This window comes from Neovison vison, chromosome 4 (assembly GCF_020171115.1).
Source record: "Neovison vison isolate M4711 chromosome 4, ASM_NN_V1, whole genome shotgun sequence".
NCBI classification, from domain to species: domain Eukaryota; kingdom Metazoa; phylum Chordata; class Mammalia; order Carnivora; family Mustelidae; genus Neogale; species Neogale vison.
The window spans coordinates 225,535,365-225,553,310 of NC_058094.1; the positions used below are offsets into that span (position 1 = coordinate 225,535,365).

At 59.2% G+C, this 17,946-nt stretch overlaps 1 protein-coding gene across 1 annotated transcript; it reads left to right on the top strand.

Annotated features, from left to right (window-relative positions):
* Nucleotides 1–1,335: 1,335 nt before the first annotated feature.
* Nucleotides 1,336–17,894, top strand: NOS3 (nitric oxide synthase 3). Its single transcript, XM_044246842.1, has 25 exons — nucleotides 1,336–1,621; nucleotides 1,949–2,097; nucleotides 2,522–2,684; nucleotides 3,970–4,061; nucleotides 4,151–4,292; nucleotides 4,490–4,629; nucleotides 4,722–4,896; nucleotides 5,393–5,494; nucleotides 6,040–6,234; nucleotides 6,348–6,421; nucleotides 6,598–6,742; nucleotides 6,966–7,070; nucleotides 10,046–10,113; nucleotides 10,528–10,644; nucleotides 10,751–10,925; nucleotides 12,621–12,753; nucleotides 12,868–12,946; nucleotides 13,066–13,253; nucleotides 13,817–13,989; nucleotides 14,258–14,468; nucleotides 14,556–14,643; nucleotides 15,682–15,803; nucleotides 16,600–16,748; nucleotides 17,128–17,322; nucleotides 17,420–17,894. Exons 1-25 carry the CDS (start codon nucleotides 1,439–1,441, stop codon nucleotides 17,579–17,581), a joined length of 3,525 nt encoding a protein of 1,174 aa, XP_044102777.1. The 5' UTR covers nucleotides 1,336–1,438; the 3' UTR covers nucleotides 17,582–17,894.
* Nucleotides 17,895–17,946: the final 52 nt, after the last annotated feature.

The window sequence follows — 17,946 nt, forward strand, 5'->3', positions numbered from 1 at the left end:
CCCTCCCCTTCCTAAGGAAAAGGCCTGGGCTCTGCTGGGAGGGCCAGAGCTGAGGCAAGGCTGAACATGGGCAACTTGAAGAGTGTGGGCCAGGAGCCCGGGCCCCCCTGTGGCCTGGGGCTGGGCCTGGGCCTGGGGCTGTGCGGCAAGCAGGGTCCGGCCTCCCCCACCTCCTCTGAGCCCAGCAGGGCACCCGCGCCCGCGCCCCCACCCGCACCAGACCGCAGGTAAAGGACCTGGTGGCTAGAAGCAGAGGGCAGGAGGGAGGGTGTCCAGCCCCAGAGCCCCGGGCTGGGAAGGGCTGGAGCCGGTAGCCCAGCCAAGAGGGCTGGGTCACCCACACAAGAGGGCTACCAGTACCGACAGAACAGGACAAGCAAGGAGGCTCAGTAAGAGACCAGGATCAGGGCCAGCAGGCAGCAGGTGAAAGCAGGAGGTAAAGGGAGTCAGTTGAACGGGTCTGAATGCCGCTCTGTGGCCAAGAGCTGTTGGACTTTCAACAAGTCGCTTAACCTCTCTGAGCCTTCGTGTATATACAGTAAGGACATGGCAGTGATACTCCATGGGACTGTTGTAAGCTTCTAGCTCACGGCGAGCCTTCAACAAACACTGACGATTATCTAACAGAAAAAAAGGGGCTGGGGAGGATAGTCACAGGAGGGTGAGAAGACCCGCTCCCAGAACGGGGAGAAAGCTGACCCAGGAGACTCAGGCCCTTGGGGTGGGAGGCTAAAAAGACAAACAGGCCCCACCTCCTGGTGCCCAGCAAGCCCCAAACTTACCTGGCATCCTCAACCCTCAAAAGAGAGGGAGGGCAGCCGGAGGCCAGGTGGGGTGCCCAGCCGGGCAGGGAGGCGGGGGGCTGGAGGCAGCTCCGCGGGGAAGGCTTTGCACAGGCGCACCCGAGGCCCGAGGCCCTCCCTTCCTCCCCACAGCAGGCCTCAGCCTCTGGGAGGAAGTGATAAGGTCCTGAGGCTTCCCTTCACACGATGCTTACCGTCCGGAGCTGTACGAGTAGGGAGGGAAATCTGGGCTGAGGAATCCCTGCGGGGGCTTCCCTCAGTGCGGCCACGGGCTCCATTCCCCTCACGGTAGGGTTTGTCACAACTCCGAGGGCTGGGACACCCCGTGTCCAGCAGAGGAGAGGTGGGCCCTGAACAGGGATGAGGACCCCTCCTTAGGTCCGGAGCTCAGGAGCTCGCCGCTGCTGCCCTGGGCAGCTCGGGCTCTGGCGACACCAGGGACAGGCAGGCCCGGGTTTTGAAGGACCAGTTGTGCCCATGGGGTCTCTGGCAAGCTTCCTACCTTTTCTGACCTTGGGCCCCTCGTCTGTAAATGAGGGCACCAATATTGTCTACCCCCAACGTGGCGGTGAGCGCTGATGGAGGACACGTAAGGAAGCAGGAGGCAGCCTAGCAATAAATCCCTAGGGTGATTGATGTGGCCAGAGGAGCCTCTGGGGGCACATCCAGAAGGAAACACACTCCTCTCCCGTGACCCCTCCCCTGGTCCCAGCAGCCCCCCACTCACCCGGCCCCCGGACGGGCCCAAGTTCCCTCGAGTGAAGAACTGGGAGGTGGGGAGCATCACCTACGATACCCTGAGTGCCCAGTCACAGCAGGTAAGCCCGGGAGCCCCCCAAATCCCATTTCTCGGTCGGCTAAGGCCAGTCCCCCGCCTGAATTCAAAGAGACCCTGGGAAGAGCCAGAGGAACTAAGGGACACACAGGGGACCCTGATTACTCCTAGCCTCCAGCCCTTGTCCCAAGTCCTGCCACAGCCCAGCCCTACCTCACCCCAATCTCCAGTCCCAGACCCAGCTCCAAACCCACACCTGCCCAGACCCACCTCCTCTCTGGGCCCCCACCCTGCCTCTGCACCCTGACCTGCTCCCGACCTCCCTCCGTGCTCCCTGCTCTCTCTGCCTCTGCCCTCCACCCTAACCCAGGATGGGCCCTGCACCCCCCGACGCTGCCTGGGCTCGCTGGTGTTCCCAAGGAAACTGCAGAGCCGGCCATCTCAGGACCCCCAACCCACGGAGCAGCTGCTGAGTCAGGCCAGGGACTTCATCAACCAGTACTACAGCTCCATCAAGAGGTGAGGCCACGGGCGCCTGGGTGGCTCAGTGGGTTAAGCCGCTGCCTTCAGCTCAGGTCATGATCTCAGGGTCCTGGGATCGAGTCCCGCATCGGGCTCTCTGCTCAGCGGGGAGCCTGCTTCCTCCTCTCTCTCTCTGCCTGCCTCTCTGCCTACTTGTGATCTCTCTCTGTCAAATAAATAAATAAACTCTTAAAAAAAAAAAAAAAAAGAGGTGAGGCCACGCCTGGACGCCCTCAGAACACCCTTGTCCACTGACCTGGGGCCCTGTGCCTAGCTCTCAGAGGAAGTTCACCTTCCCCAGGACCCATTGCCATCCCCCACCCCGACACCAGCACCCACCAGCTCCCCACCAGCAGCCACACAGAGCTTGGCGAAGCTCTCCCCTCCATGTGACCTTCTTCTGCTCCTCTCTTGGCAACAGGAGCGGCTCCCAGGCCCATGAGCAGAGGCTTCAGGAGGTGGAAGCCGAGGTGGCAGCCACGGGCACCTACCAGCTCCGGGAGAGTGAGCTGGTGTTCGGGGCCAAGCAGGCCTGGCGCAACGCACCCCGCTGCGTGGGCCGGATCCAGTGGGGGAAGCTGCAGGTGGGGCTGGCCAGCAAGCACCTAGGATAGGGACTGGGGAAGAGAAAAAAGGAAAGGAGCACTAAGGGCAACTCCTGAGGCTTCCCTGGGGAGTCCCAAGCAGTGGGGAGATCCACGCCCATTCTACTAGAGATCAGTACCCCTCAGGAGCCCTCAGTCCACTAGCTAATGCCTGGTTGTTAAGCCCCCTAGCGATGCTGTGGCTGGCTGTGGAGAGAAACAGCCAAACACACTGAGGCAGTGAGGAAGGCTGGGCAGTAATCCGGGGGCGGGTATTGTCTGAGCAACAGAAACATTCTTCTGGAAGGGCCCCTCGCTGCTTCTTCCCTGTGGGTCTCACTTGTCCAGCCCAGTCCTCCAGCACCTAGGCCTCCCGCCCTCCTTCGAATTCCCACCACTGCACCGGCCTAAGAACCAGGAGAAGCAAGCTGACCACAGGGGAACTCACTCCATGCCCTTGGCCTCCTTAGCGGTAACTGGCCATCAAAGAATTTGGAATAAAGCCACATGCTCAGGAAATCCCAAAGGAGTCTCCCATAAGAGAACGACCCTGTCTGACCCTTGCATCCCCTTGAAGTTGTTCAAAGCTCTAGCTCAACCTTGAACCCATCAGAGCTTCCATACTGGATCCCACTCACGGCTACATCCCTCCCTTGGCGCCAGGCCAGCCACTGCCAACCCCTTGCTTCTGTCACTAACACAAGTAGGTAAGGGACCTCCCAGCCTCCTGCTGGTGGCCCCACTCAAGGGGGCTTCTCCCAACCTCAGAACATCAGGACGGGCAGACTCCCCAGACAGCCCCTCACGCGGCCAAGCACCGTTCCCATCAGCAGCTCGAGGAGAGTCTGCTGACTGACTGGGGTCACCTCCTCTGCTTGAGCTCGTGGGTAATGGGGGACTCACCACCCACACCCCCAGGTGGCCTCCCTGTCACTTGGTGCCCTTCCCCAACCATCAGTTTGGCAGAGACGAGGTCTCTCTTCCGTATCGGGTACTGAGGCAGCTTCTGCAGGAGTGGGGAGAGGTCCCAGCCAGGAGAGAAGCAGCAGACCAGGCTACATTGGGTGTGTGGGGTGCAGGGCAGGAAAGAGTGGGTCATTATGGGTGCAGATGGTCAGGGAGGCTTCCCGGAGGAGAAAGAACCATGACAAGTGGCCCCGGCAGCCTTTGGAGGCTGCAGACTAGTTAGCTCCTCCCTCCCCTGCCTCCTTACCTACTCCTAGACCTGAGACTCAGAAGCCCCATCCTTCTCCCCTCCCCATCTCCCCCGCCCCGGCTGGCTCAGGTGTTTGATGCCCGGGACTGCAGCTCAGCCCAGGAGATGTTCACCTACATCTGCAACCACATCAAGTATGCCACCAACCGGGGCAACCTCCGGTGAGTGCACCCTACACTGGGCCAGATGCCACCCCTCCCTTGGCGGCCGTGAAGGTCGGGCTCTGACAGCTGTCATTCCCGTGTGTCAGCTCAGCCATCACAGTGTTCCCCCAGCGCGCCCCAGGCCGGGGAGACTTCCGAATCTGGAACAGCCAGCTGGTGCGCTACGCGGGCTACAGGCAGCAGGATGGCTCAGTGCGGGGGGACCCAGCCAACGTGGAGATCACCGAGGTGGGCACAGAGAGGCGGAGCAGGGGGAGGCCGGCCAATGAGGGCTCTGGCAGAGGCGCGGGGCTCCAGCCAGAGAGCAGCCAGTGGAGCAGGGAGGGGGTTCCCAGAGATGAAGGAGGGAGATGCCAATGAAGGGGGTTCCGGAGGAGGGCAGGAGGTGGGGCTCTCAGACCCAACTCTGGCCCTGCTCCCTGCAGCTCTGCATCCAGCATGGCTGGACCCCAGGAAACGGCCGCTTTGACGTGCTGCCACTCCTGCTCCAGGCCCCGGATGAGCCCCCAGAGCTCTTTGCTCTGCCCCCCGAGCTGGTCCTCGAGGTGCCCCTGGAGCACCCCACGTGAGCAGGAGGGGGATGGAGGACGGGCGGCCTGGGTGTGGTCAGGCCGGCCAGGCCCCGCAGGCAGCCTGATCCCCCACCAAACCCCTCAGGCTGGAGTGGTTTGCGGCCCTGGGCCTGCGCTGGTACGCCCTCCCAGCGGTGAGTAACATGCTGCTGGAGATCGGGGGCCTGGAGTTCCCCGCGGCCCCTTTCAGCGGCTGGTACATGAGCACGGAGATTGGCGCGCGGAACCTGTGTGACCCTCACCGATATAACATCCTGGAGGTGAGGACGCGCGGGCCGGGAAGGGGAGGCGTCCCGCTCTGGGCTGGAGCCTTTGACTCCCAGATAGGTCCCCGTACTGTCAGCCACTGGGAGAACCTGAGCGGGGTCCAGGCTGCCTCCCACACTAGAATTTTGGAGCGCTCCGGAACCGCAAATCAGGGGCAAAGGGGTGTACGTGCATTGGTACAAACACACTGTTATTTTTCTGGGATCTATAACTCTAGAGCTTTCCTCAGATTCTCAAGGCCGATCTTACAAAACAATGTCATTTTAGAGACTAGAAGTTAAGATCCAGGGCCGAGAAGTAACGGGCCCAGAGTCCGTCTCTGCTCAGGGGTGCCTGGCAGGCAAGAGCCTGAGCTGGCTCCAAACTAAGCAGTCAGGCCTCTCTCGATGGCCCCCTACCCACCCGCACTCCTTCTACTCGTGAGTTCCAGACACTCCGTCCACTCCCCCCAACCCTGTCCCTACCAATGCCATGCGCCCCCGCCTCCAGGATGTGGCGGTCTGCATGGACTTGGACACCAGGACAACCTCATCCCTGTGGAAAGACAAGGCAGCGGTGGAAATCAACTTGGCCGTGCTGCACAGTTACCAGGTATACAGGCCCAGACTGGCCAGGAGGGGAGGGGCTGCAGCAGGGAGAGAGGGAGGCACTTAGAGACCGGGGTTGGGGGTGGGGAGGCAGGAGCTGGAGGTAGCTGGAAGGAGTACCATGGTCCGGGGGCACCCCGGGCCCACACTTCCGGGGACACGGTGCCTAGACTTCCAGGTGCCAAAGTATGGGGGTAGTGTGTGCTCGGAGCCCTGTTGCGTGGGGCATGCTTGTAATGCAGGCCCCGGGGCAGGGTGGGTATTGTGATGTGTGGGACCCCTGGATTCTGGAAACCCCAGTGGCAGGACTGAAGGCCCGTTGAGCATTGTCATTTGAACAAACTCACACCAGCTGAGAACCAGGCCAGTGTTTAGGATGTTCTGGTCCAGGGGCTGGACAGACAGACATGGGAGATCGGAGCAGCCGCTGAGTTTTAGGCATATCACGTGGGCTGCAGCCTGGGATGACGGCATGGTGGGGGGACACAGCCTGTGTTAGACGTGGGGGGACCCAGGGTGCCGTCTAAGCCCCTGTCTCCCCAACCCCAGCTGGCCAAAGTGACCATTGTGGACCACCACGCTGCCACCGCCTCCTTCATGAAGCACCTGGAGAACGAGCAGAAGGCTAGGGGGGGCTGCCCTGCCGACTGGGCCTGGATCGTGCCCCCCATCTCTGGCAGCCTCACCCCTGTCTTCCATCAGGAGATGGTCAACTACGTCCTGTCCCCTGCCTTCCGCTATCAGGTGCCCACCCCGCTGGCTCTCGCCCACTTGGCCAGCTCTAACAAAGCAGCCCCCAGGGGCCTCCAAATGTTTTACTTATCTCTTCCTCCACTCCCCCCATTGCTCCCCTGCAGCCAGACCCATGGAAGAGGAGTGGATCCAAGGGTACCGGCATCACCAGGAAGAAGACCTTTAAGGAAGTGGCCAAGTAGGTGCCCTAGGAGCGCCACCCCTCCCCCACACCCAGGGGACCAGCTGTAGCAGTGGGAAGGCCCCCACCCCCACACAGCCACTACTCATGGCCCCAAGACCTTGCTTGGCCATGCACCTGAGGCAGCCCTGGCTCAGTGTGCCTGGCACCACCCTGACCCTGCCTCCCCGCAGTGCGGTGAAGATCTCAGCCTCACTCATGGGCACTGTGATGGCAAAGCGAGTGAAGGCGACCATCCTGTATGGCTCCGAGACCGGCCGGGCCCAGAGCTACGCACAGCAGCTGGGGAGACTCTTCCGGAAGGCTTTCGACCCCCGGGTAGGGCTAAGCCCAGAGGAGTGGGGATCAGGGAAGGGGCCCATCCATATCTTCAGATGTGCCCTGGAGGACAGAAGAGGGTCACAAGTCAGAGCCCAGGAGGAAGCCCAGGATCCAGATGGATTCAGGCATTGAGTCCAGGACTGAGTCAGGGTCTGAACTGTGCCCTGCCAGGACAGCAGATGCCAAGTCCCTGGGACATCGGTCTTCTCCTCGTCCACAGGTCCTGTGCATGGATGAGTACGATGTGGTGTCCCTTGAGCATGAGACCCTGGTGTTGGTGGTGACCAGTACATTTGGGAATGGTGACCCCCCAGAGAATGGAGAGGTAAGGCCTAGCAGGAAAGAGGCCACTGGAAATGAGGGGAGATTCAAAATGGGGTGGCTGGGCAGGAACCCTACTTCCACCATGGAGAGTGGAGATGCCTTGAGAGTCCCCCAGAGTGTGAGTATAGACATTCCACTGGGACCTGAGAGCCTGCATGAGCCCGACTCCAGCCCCACCCCAACACACACCTGCTTCAGTGTGTCCCCGGGTCATTTCCATTATCCATGCAAGTATTTAATATGTGGAAGGCACTTGGCTGGCCGGCGAGGTCAGACTGCTCTCAAGCACTGACGAGTTAGAAAAACAGCGATACCCCAGTTACTACTCAATTTCAGCTTTCCCTTCTCCTCTTTCCTCAACAAAAGAACAGAGCACTGCTCAGACGTCAGCAGATTAGGCAACTTCACTTTCTGCACAAATCTTTAAAGAAACAAACTAGAGCCGGGAACACGAGTATCAGCCATTATCTTCCCAGCTTCTCTGCCCCGGGCCACCGCGGAGACAATCACTGCTCGTGCCCTTGGCTGTTGCAGCTTCCCGGGTGATAAACGTCTCTGGAGCACTAAGTACCCGTCTCCAGCCGCCCAAAGCAGAGGCCCGAGGCAAGCCTCCCCCCTCCACCATGGTTTGGCCCCTTTCAGCTCTCGTTCTCATCTGCCTTGTAAATAATAGAATCCGTCACTTTGTTAGTATAAACGTGGTATTTACACCCACGTGACCCACCACCCTAGGAAGACAGAGAACACGTCCACTCCCCAGGCGTCCTTGTCCGTGCCCTTGGACGTCCCCTTGTCAGTGCCCCCAGCCAGCCCCTTCCCAGTCCATGCCTTCCGCCAGCCAGGTCAGTTTCGCCCGCTCTGGGATGTCACAGAAAGGGGAGCACACGGAGAGACTCGGCCCGCGCCTGAGGCTCATCTCACGGTGAGCAATTCGGTGCCTTGCTCCTTTTTACTGCCGAGCGGCAAGCCGCGTTCACTGTGTGAACATGCCGTGTGTTTCTCCGTTCTCCTGCTGATGGACACTTGGGCCATTTCCAGGGTTGGGCTATTATGAATAAAGCTGTTATGAACATTCTTAGGCAAGGCTTTTGTGGGCTTATGTTTTCATTTCTCTTGAATAAATACCTAGGAGTGGAATTGCTCGGTCATCGGGTAGATGTATCTTTAACTTCAAAAAAGACAAAAACAAAAAAACAAAAAACTGCCAGACAGCCACAGGGATTGAACTGCACCTCTAAGTTCTGTGCATTTCAGTGTCTGTAAATTTCACCTCATTTTTTTTTAAATGGAGCAAACCTAGGAATGTGGCCCACAGAAAATGGGGTATATTCACCAAAGTCACTAACAAGAATGTTTACAGCAGCGTGGTTCATAACAGCCCCAGACTGGAAACAATTCCAATGACTGTCCACAGCAGACCCAACAAACACATTGTGGTCTATTCAAATTCTGTGCAGCAGTGAGGGTGAATGGATCACAACCACAGGACAGAGATGAATCTGAAAACAGAAGGGAGAGGGAAAGCAGCCAAGCACAACAGAATTGGACTGTGGGGTTCGCTCTGTATTAAGTTCAGAAACGGGCAAAAGGAATCCATGGTGTTTTAATTGGGAGAGGGTGGTCCCCAGGGTGGGATGGGGAACTGGGAGGGGTCTGAAGCTGAATTCTAGGGTTCTAGCAACATTTCCTGAGAGGATGCTGATGACACAGGCAGGTTCCATTTGTGAAAAATCTAGAAAGCTGTACGTTTATGATACATGTGCTTTTCTGAACGTATTACACTTCAACAAAAGGTTCAAAAAAATAAATTAAGAAAAAAATTAAAATAAAGGTAGTACACACTAATCACGGTGACCTTAAAGCCCCACCACCCAAATGCACCTGCAGCCGTTGCTGGGGTGTGCCGGGCTTGCCCCATGTGGGGTTTTGCTGGGCAAAGCTGTTCCGCGTAGCTCTTAGCTATCTTCGCGGCAGCACAGGACAGGGCTCAGCCTCCTAGAAGAGGCTGGTGCTACCGACTAGCAACGGAGGAGATGCAGGGAGACAGAGGGCTGACGTCCACCTGTCGAGCTGGCTGAAACATTAAGGACTGGCCACATCTAGTGTTGGCAGGAGGGAGCAGAGAGCACTCCTCTTGCTGTGGGCAGTCTGACCACTCGCCTCATCCTGCCTTTAATTCTTTTTTTTTTTTTTTTTTTTTTAAGATTTTATTTATTTATTTGACAGACAGAGATCACAAGTAGGCAGAGAGGCAGGCAGAGAGGGTGGGGAAAGCAGACTTCCTGCTGAGCAGAGAGCCCGATGTGGGGCTCGATCCTAGGACCCTGAGATCATGACCTGAGCCAAAGGCAAAGGTCTAACCCACTGAGCCGCCCAGGCACCCCCTGCCTTTAATTCTGAATCAGAAACACCCCTTGCGAGGACTACCCTCCCGAAACACACAAAAGAGGAGGCGGGCATGTATATAGACAAGGGTTTGATCAGTGATCACACACCGCCCAGATATCCTGAGTCAGACGGAAGTCTCCCACATGTGCTCCCTGCAAATGTGGGGACACCTGGCAGCCATTCAAAAGAAGGTCAGTCTTGGTGTGTTGACCTGGAAGGAGGTCCATGATTGGTTACTGAGGAAAGAGCAGGTAAGTATGGTGTGGCCCCATTTTTACTTTTTGGAAAAACTATAAATGCAGATCGATATAGAAGTATAACCAGACATATCTGGGAAGTTAAACACCTGTCCACAGGGCACATGCCTTGGGGTGAGGACTGGAGGAAAGGTAAGGGTTGATTTTTCTCTTTTATTCCTTTAGGGTGCTATCATGTTTTCAAAAAGCCAATACCGGTTTTAAAATTTTCAAAACAAAATAAAATCAGAATTTACAAGCAATAAGGATCAGCCGACTGCCGTTTTAAAGTTCTGTGTGCTTTGAAATTAAAAAAAAAACTAACTGTGATACCAACACTTCCCCTCCCCAGAGTTTTGCGGCAGCCCTGATGGAGATGTCGGGCCCCTACAACAGCTCTCCTCGGCCAGAACAGCACAAGTGAGTGCCGCTGGGAGCCTGGGGGGAGGTGGGAGAGAGGGCAGTGAGGCATCTGGAGACACTGAGGAAAGGAGGCCTGAAATGTTCTCTCTCCACGCCTCCAACAAGCTGGAGGACAGATGTGAGGAGGCCGGGACCCCCGTTACACCTCAGGATGCCCTCCTTCCTTGTGACCTCGCCACTCATAGTCCCCAGGACCCTGAGGGCTAATCAGTCCTGCAGTCCCCTTCAGAGAGGGGAAGGGAGGCAATGTGGGGCCTGAAGGCACAGAGGTCCCTGGGCAACAAAGCCAAGTTCAAGGGCAGGGTCTTTCCTATCCCAGATATAGAGACCCCAGAGACCCCGCACTGTGTCTGGACCTGTGCCAGGCTCCCAGTTCTCTGTGACAGCCCTGTCTTTGTCTTCTCTTGCTAGGAGTTACAAAATCCGCTTCAATAGCGTCTCCTGCTCAGACCCGCTGGTGTCCTCTTGGAGGCGGAAGAGAAAGGAGTCCAGTAACACAGACAGCGCAGGGGCCCTGGGGACCCTCAGGTGTGGGAGCTGCAGTGTGGGGAGGCACGGGAAGGAGGGCAAGCTGCATGGGCATACATGGGGCGGGGACAGGCGTGGGCTCCAGTGACGGCTCCCTGAACCCCAGGTTCTGTGTGTTCGGGCTGGGCTCCCGGGCATACCCCCACTTCTGCGCCTTTGCTCGTGCGGTGGACACACGGCTGGAAGAGCTGGGCGGGGAGCGGCTACTGCAGCTGGGCCAGGGAGATGAGCTGTGCGGCCAGGAGGAGGCCTTCCGTGGCTGGGCCCAGGCCGCCTTCCAGGTGAGCCCCTGGACCTGTTCAAACGTGTGACCCAGGCTTCCCCTCCCACCGTGATTCTGGCTCACTCCCACCCCCAGCCCTCCCTGAGACATGTAATAGTGAGGCTGGAAGCCTTGCGGCTGCCCTGATTCTGGTCCTCTGCTCCCATCCTGTTCCTTCCAAAATCTGTCCTCATTTCGCCCCTGTGCAGCCAGCCCTTCTGGCTCCGTCTGCAGCAGGGATGACGCGGCTCTAACAACACGGGAGGCGCCCTGGCCCGGGCGGAGGAGAGCAGGCAGGGCTGCATCCAGGCACAGACGGGGTCCCTGAGTGGGAGTCTAGGGGGACAGCCTGTAAGGCAGACAGGTTGGAGGGAGAGGGGAAGGCCCAAAAGAAGGCTGGACAGAGGTGAGGGCTGCAGCTGAGGCCAGCAGAGAACCTACAGGAACTCAGAGGCCAGACAGGCTTGCGATGGTGCCTGGACAGTTGGTGTCCTAGCTCAGGGGAGTGCAAGGAGGGGTGGGTCCCAGAGCTGGGCTTCCCCCAGAGGTGGCTCTGCCTGGTCTGGGGATTATGTCTGGAGGTGAACAGACCCCTTTTCCCTGTCCCGATGCCGCCTCAGGGCACTGCTGGCCCATCCAGGGTTCCCAGGCTTGAACTGAGCGGGTCTGGCTTGATGGGGCCCAGTGGGGGCGTGCAAGGAGGCCAGCTGGGGGTGGGGGAGGAAGCTGGAGCAGGTGGAGGGTTTGCTAGGGAGGAGAAAATGAAGCTGAAGAAATACATAGGCTCAGACTGGGAGAAGGAGAGTAAGAAGGAAAACAAGATAAAAGGAAGCGACTGGAAGCGAGGAAAGAAGAAAAAGGTGAAGTTTTAGGGATATGGCTTTAGAGATGCAGGGTCAATGAGAGAAACATCCAACTAGAAGCAGGAAGACGCTGAACGAACTAGAGGGTAGGAAGGAAGGGAGGGGGCCGAAGAAGGAAGGAAGAGATAGAAGACCTTACACACACAAAAGAAAGATTAGCAGGATTGGGAGAAGGAGCAACCAATCACGGGTGAGCCCTGGGTTTCAAGCCCGGCCCAAGCAGCCAGCCGAGTCTGCAGGACTCCTACCTGAACGGAGACGGATAGGATCTGCACCCTCCCGGGGGTCCTGACCCGCGGCCCTCTAGCCCTAGTGAGCAAAGCAAGAAGGACAGAGCAGCCTGAGACCCCTCCCACAGTCATCCAAATCTGGTGTCCCACTCCGGGGGTTTTTACATAAAGCATCTCATTTCATCCTCCCCGGGACCTAGCGAGGTGGAAAGAGGGGCCAGGGAGGCACATGGAAGGTGAGTAGAGGAGGCAGAATTTGAACACAGCTCCGAGCGCTACCGTGGGCCAAGCACCGCACTCCCTGAGAGTAACACCAGATTAAGGAACCAGTGGGTGTGACACAAGTGAAAATGTGCAAAGGGAGAGCTAGTGCAGTGGCCAAGCCATGAAATGGGACGACGAACAGACACTGCCAGGCTCGGCCACAGGAGGGGCCTCGGAAGGGCGCCTCCCGCTCCTGGGCACCCCACACACATACTCCCACCGTCCCAGGAAGAGAAGGGGGCCACTGGGGACCCCACAGCCCAGCTCAACCTCCTGCCTCAGCCTCCTGAGCCCCTCACTGCTCCGGCCCTCCCCGGGGGGCTGGAGGCCCTCAGCCCTCACTCCCTGGCCCCTCAGGCGTCCTGTGAGACTTTCTGCGTGGGAGAGGATGCCAAGGCCGCTGCCCGGGACATATTCAGCCCCAAACGGAGCTGGAAGCGCCAGCGGTACCGGCTGAGCACCCAGGCCGAGGGCCTCCAGCTGCTGCCAGGTAAGGCTCTAGCCGGCCTCCTGACCCCTGCTGGTCCTTCTGGGCACCCAGGGTCCCAGGACCCACTGTCAGGGGCCTGGCTGGGCTCCTGGCTCAGTCCCAGTCTCCCGCCAGGCCTGATCCACGTGCACAGGAGAAAGATGTTCCAGGCTACGGTCCTCTCAGTGGAAAACCTGCAAAGCAGCAAGTCCACGTGAGGAGGACCACTTCCCCGCCACCACCCCTGTCCTGGCCTCTCCTTCCCTCTGTCCCAGCATGCTCCCCAGATGCCCTCCCTGCCCGCTTCTAAATGCCCCAACCCCTCACCCGCAGCCGGGCCACCATCCTGGTGCGCCTAGACACGGGAGGCCAGGAGGCGCTACAGTACCAGCCCGGGGATCACATAGGCATCTGCCCGCCCAACCGGCCCGGCCTCGTGGAGGCGCTGCTGAGCCGCGTTGAGGATCCTCCTCCACCCAGCGAGCCTGTGGCTGTGGAGCAGTTGGAGAAGGGCAGCCCTGGTAAGGCAGAGCAGTCAGGGGCATGAGTGACAGCCTGCTCTGTCCCCCTGGCCTCAGGGTGGAGGACCTGGTAGAGGACCACCACCTCCCCTCACAGCCGTTAATGCCTGTGCTCAGAGCCGGCTGTGCTCCCTCCCGTGGGGCTGACCTTGTGGCTAGAGGGTCCACAGAGCGTGGCTCCTTTTTCAGTACCCGCCCCGTCCCCCACAAAAGGCTGCCGCCTCTCTCTGGGCTCCCCCCAAGATCTTCTCCTGACAGCCTAGCCTGCTCTGTAGCTGGCCTCAGGTCTACCTCCTGGCACGTGGATGCCTGGTGTTAGAATAAGAACCCAGACCAACCCAAACCAGTCAGGGGCCCCCAAACAAACACACACACACACACACACACACACACACACAGGGGCTTCCCAGACAGGCCCACCACCACCACCATTCAAGGGCAAGGTCTCCGATCAAATACAAGGCATGGTCGGTCCTGGGATACCCCCCAGCAATGACCAACTCAGACTCTGTAGTTCTGGCTGGCCCCTTCCTCAGATCTCCCCTGTACATCACACCCCCCAGGTGGCCCGCCCCCTGGCTGGGTTCGGGACCCCCGGCTGCCCCCATGCACACTGCGCCAGGCTCTCACCTTCTTCCTGGACATCACTTCCCCGCCCAGTCCTCAACTCCTTCGACTGCTCAGCACCCTGGCTGAAGAATCCAGCGAACAGCAGGAGCTTGAGAGCCTCAGCCAGGTGCGGGCGGCCCCAGTGGGCGGCCGGGGCTCGGGAGGCCGGATGAGCCAAGTGGGGCAGGGGGTCTATCTGGCTGGCACACCCCGGGCTTTAAGGCCCAGCGCTGGGTCTCAGAATTCATCTCTGAATTCTCGGTGCTCAAGAAATGTTTGTCACCCTGAGCTGAGAAGGGAGAGACCCCAGGAGGCTCAGCTCAGGACGAGTCAAGAAGGGAGGTCAGCAGGCGGGGTCGGGAGGGTCTGAACCCCTTGCACCCTGCTCCCGCCAGGACCCGCGGCGGTACGAGGAGTGGAAGTGGTTCCGCTGCCCCACGCTGCTGGAGGTGCTGGAGCAGTTCCCATCGGTGGCCCTGCCCGCGCCGCTGCTCCTCACCCAGCTGCCCCTGCTCCAGCCCCGGTACTACTCAGTCAGCTCGGCACCCAGTGCCCACCCAGGAGAGATCCACCTCACAGTAGCTGTGCTAGCATACAGGACACAGGGTGAGGTGATGGAGGGCCAGGGGCCAGGGCCAGACGGTGAGCCCAGGACAGGCCCCTCATTGGCACCCTCTCCTCCGCAACCCCCAGACGGACTGGGCCCCCTTCATTATGGAGTCTGCTCCACGTGGCTGAGCCAGCTGAAGGCCGGGGATCCCGTACCCTGCTTCATCAGGGGGTAAGTGAGGGCTTCGGGGATGAAGGTGGAAGGGGCATGGAAAAGAAAGTGTCTGTCCCAGCAGGGGTGGACAAAGTGTCACCTGGATGGCCAGGGACAGATGGTGGAATCGGCAGGTGGCAGCACAGGGTGAGGGCGAGAGCTCTGGTGAGGGGTATGATGGGGAGCAGGGAGGACCCAACTAACACATACGAGGACGGGGAACTTCAACTAAGCTTTGGGTGTTTCGCTAATTTGGACTTAGGGCCCTGTCCCAAAGCTTCCGCTCCCAGAGACAGGGCTGGGAGTCGACCTGCGGGCCCTGCTGCTTTTAGGTAAACTATGTCCCTCACTACATCCTTCAGGTCGGTCCGATACTGGGAGGCGTGACACTTGGGAACTGTGCCCCTATTCAAGGTCAGGTCCCCACTTAGTCCAAGGAGAACGAGTAAAGTTACCATAGCATCACTGGGGACTCAAAGAAAGTAAAAGACTGCAGGATACCCTTCCCTGGTGCTGGGTTCAAAAGCCTTGCCTCATCCAGCGGCCAGGACCCAAAGCCTCAGGGCGGGCAGGGGGAGCAGCAGGGACTTAAAAGAATTCCCCGGACAGACACCAGTTATGTCCAGTAACTCGAACCCGTTCAGGAGGGTTCGAGTTACTATATCCCAAACTGTACCAATCCACTGAACAAACCAAATACCAACATCAAGGCTAGAATTTAAAATAAACACTCATTGAATGCCTTATGAACCAAAAGCTGTCCTTCCCTTCCCGTATGTTGTACATGTCCAACTGAGATATCAGAACATTCTTCAGTTCAAATTAAATCATATTCCCTTGGACCCAGCCTCCGGAAACACATGTCCATGGAGTTTCTGCCTGCAGTAGAGTTCTTTGCATAAACACACCATGCCCACTCTGAGCTAGAATGTGTCATGAGCATTTGACAACCATTTGCCAACGAATGTTGAGTTCTCCTCTCTCCCCGCAGTCCACGTTGGTAAGAATGTGGGAGGTGGGAAAGCACAGGGGCCTGACACAGTGTCCCTCCACTAGGGCTCCCTCCTTCCGGCTGCCGCCTGACCCCACCTTGCCCTGCATCCTAGTGGGCCCTGGCACAGGTATTGCCCCCTTCCGGGGATTCTGGCAGGAGCGGCTGCATGACATTGACAGCAAAGGTGAGACTGGGGGCCAGGGAATGAATGGAAGGCAGGAGGGAGTCACACAACCTAGGGGGAAAGGGACAGGGACTAGATGACAAAAGCCAGGTAGGAAAGAGGGCAAGCAATGGGCCACAGAGGTGAAAAGAAGCTTATTAGACCAAGGGGAGGGCAGTGCCTTGTTAGTCTGGCTTCCTGGAGCCAGACACAAAGTAGGTGTGGGGACTGGGTTAAGGACAAAGGGACGAGGGAACTGAAAATCTGCAGAGGATGGGGCTGGGACTCAGAAGGCAGAAATGCCCAGAATGTACTTGGGACTGTGCCAGAGTTCAGCTACGTGTGTCCAAGACTCACGAAGCTACAGGATGTTCAGGCTGGACACAGGGGCTTAAGGCAGCTGGAAAATCGAAAAAAAAAAAAGGGGGCTGTGACTGAAAGGAAGGCAGATGATGTGTAAGGTGAGGACGTGAGGGAAAGGGCTAGATGGAGTCACCGAACTTCTGTGTTAGACGGTGCCGAGGACTTGGAATTCCAAGTCAGAAGCCCCACGTTCTAGTGCAATGCTACCACTGGTCATTCCACCCAAAGAGCCACCACCTCCTGTACGCTGCTCTTCTGTGAGCCTCCTCTCTGCAAACCAGAGTCAGACAGGGTCTCTGAGAGCATCCTGCACTCTCCTGGAGGCTAGACGGCCGTGAGCGGTAGTTGCTATTCGAAAGGCACGGGCTGTCCGCCTGGGCGAGGCCAGCCAGCGGGAGGTGTCGCTAGGGCTGCGGCGGGAGAGGACGCTCCCAAGCCGCCGTGCCGCTCGCAGGCCTGCAGCCCGCCCCCATGACTTTGGTGTTCGGCTGCCGATGCTCCCAGCTCGACCACCTTTACCGCGACGAGGTGCAGGATGCCCAGCAGCGCGGAGTTTTTGGGCGCGTCCTCACCGCCTTCTCCCGGGAGCCCGACAGCCCTAAGGTGCGACAGACACTCTGAGGGAGCGGGAGGAACCTGAGACTAGGCACCCGGGGAGGGCGGAGGGGCGCTCCGGGGAGGGGGGCGGGGCGTGCGCAAGCCCGGCCCCGCCCCCTCTAGGACGCACCCTCCGCCCCGCCCCTCGGCTCCTGCCCCGCCCGCGGACTCAGGCACCCGCCCCCACGCGGCCCCTCCCGCGTGCCTCTAGGGCTCCCTCACCTTCGCCCTAGCCCCGCCCCTGGCTTGGCTCCACCTCTCCAGACCCGACCCCGCGCCCCGCACTTAGGCGCCGCCTGGCCCGCGTAAAAACTGTTCGCACCCGGGCCGGACCCCCACCCGCCGAAGCCCCCCCGAGCGCGCCCCTAACCCCGGCTCCCCTCAGACCTACGTGCAGGACATCCTGCGGACGGAGCTGTCTGCTGAGGTGCACCGCGTGCTGTGCCTCGAGCGGGGCCACATGTTTGTGTGCGGCGACGTCACCATGGCAACCAGCGTTCTGCAGACGGTGCAGCGCATCCTAGCGACGGAGGGCGCCATGGAGCTGGACGAGGCCGGCGACGTCATCGGCGTGCTGCGGGTGCGGGAGGCGGGGCCATGCCGGGGCGGGGTCATGCCCGGGGCGGGGCCCGCTCCTACTTGGATCCCACCTCTGCTCTGGCCCTCTTCCCCCGCAGGATCAGCAACGCTATCACGAGGACATTTTCGGGCTCACACTGCGCACCCAGGAGGTGACAAGCCGCATACGCACCCAGAGCTTTTCCTTGCAGGAGCGACATCTGCGGGGCGCAGTGCCCTGGGCGTTCGACCCGCCCGGGCCAGACACCCCCAGCCCCTGAGAGCCCTCGTTTTCCATCCCAGTTCCGGAAGAGGAGCCGTCAGTCCACCCCGGCTCTGCCGCTCTCCTGGCGGCGTTACCAGACCAGCCACCTTTCCCCTCCCGAGGTGCCCGGAGTCTGCCCTAAGTCGCTTATTCCCGGGAATGAGCAAAATGTCCCTCTCTAGATCTGTTTACTTGCCCCAGGTCCGGAGGCTCCCTCCCAGGGCCAACTGTCACCCCTTTTGTGTTCCTTAGGTGAGTTTTAGATTCCCTTTATCTCTCTCAGGAGTACCTTATCTTGAAACCTAATCTCTAAATGATTCAAATATTTATTATTGAAGATTCAGCATAAGAGACGGGACCAGATGTTATGAGAGCTTCTGA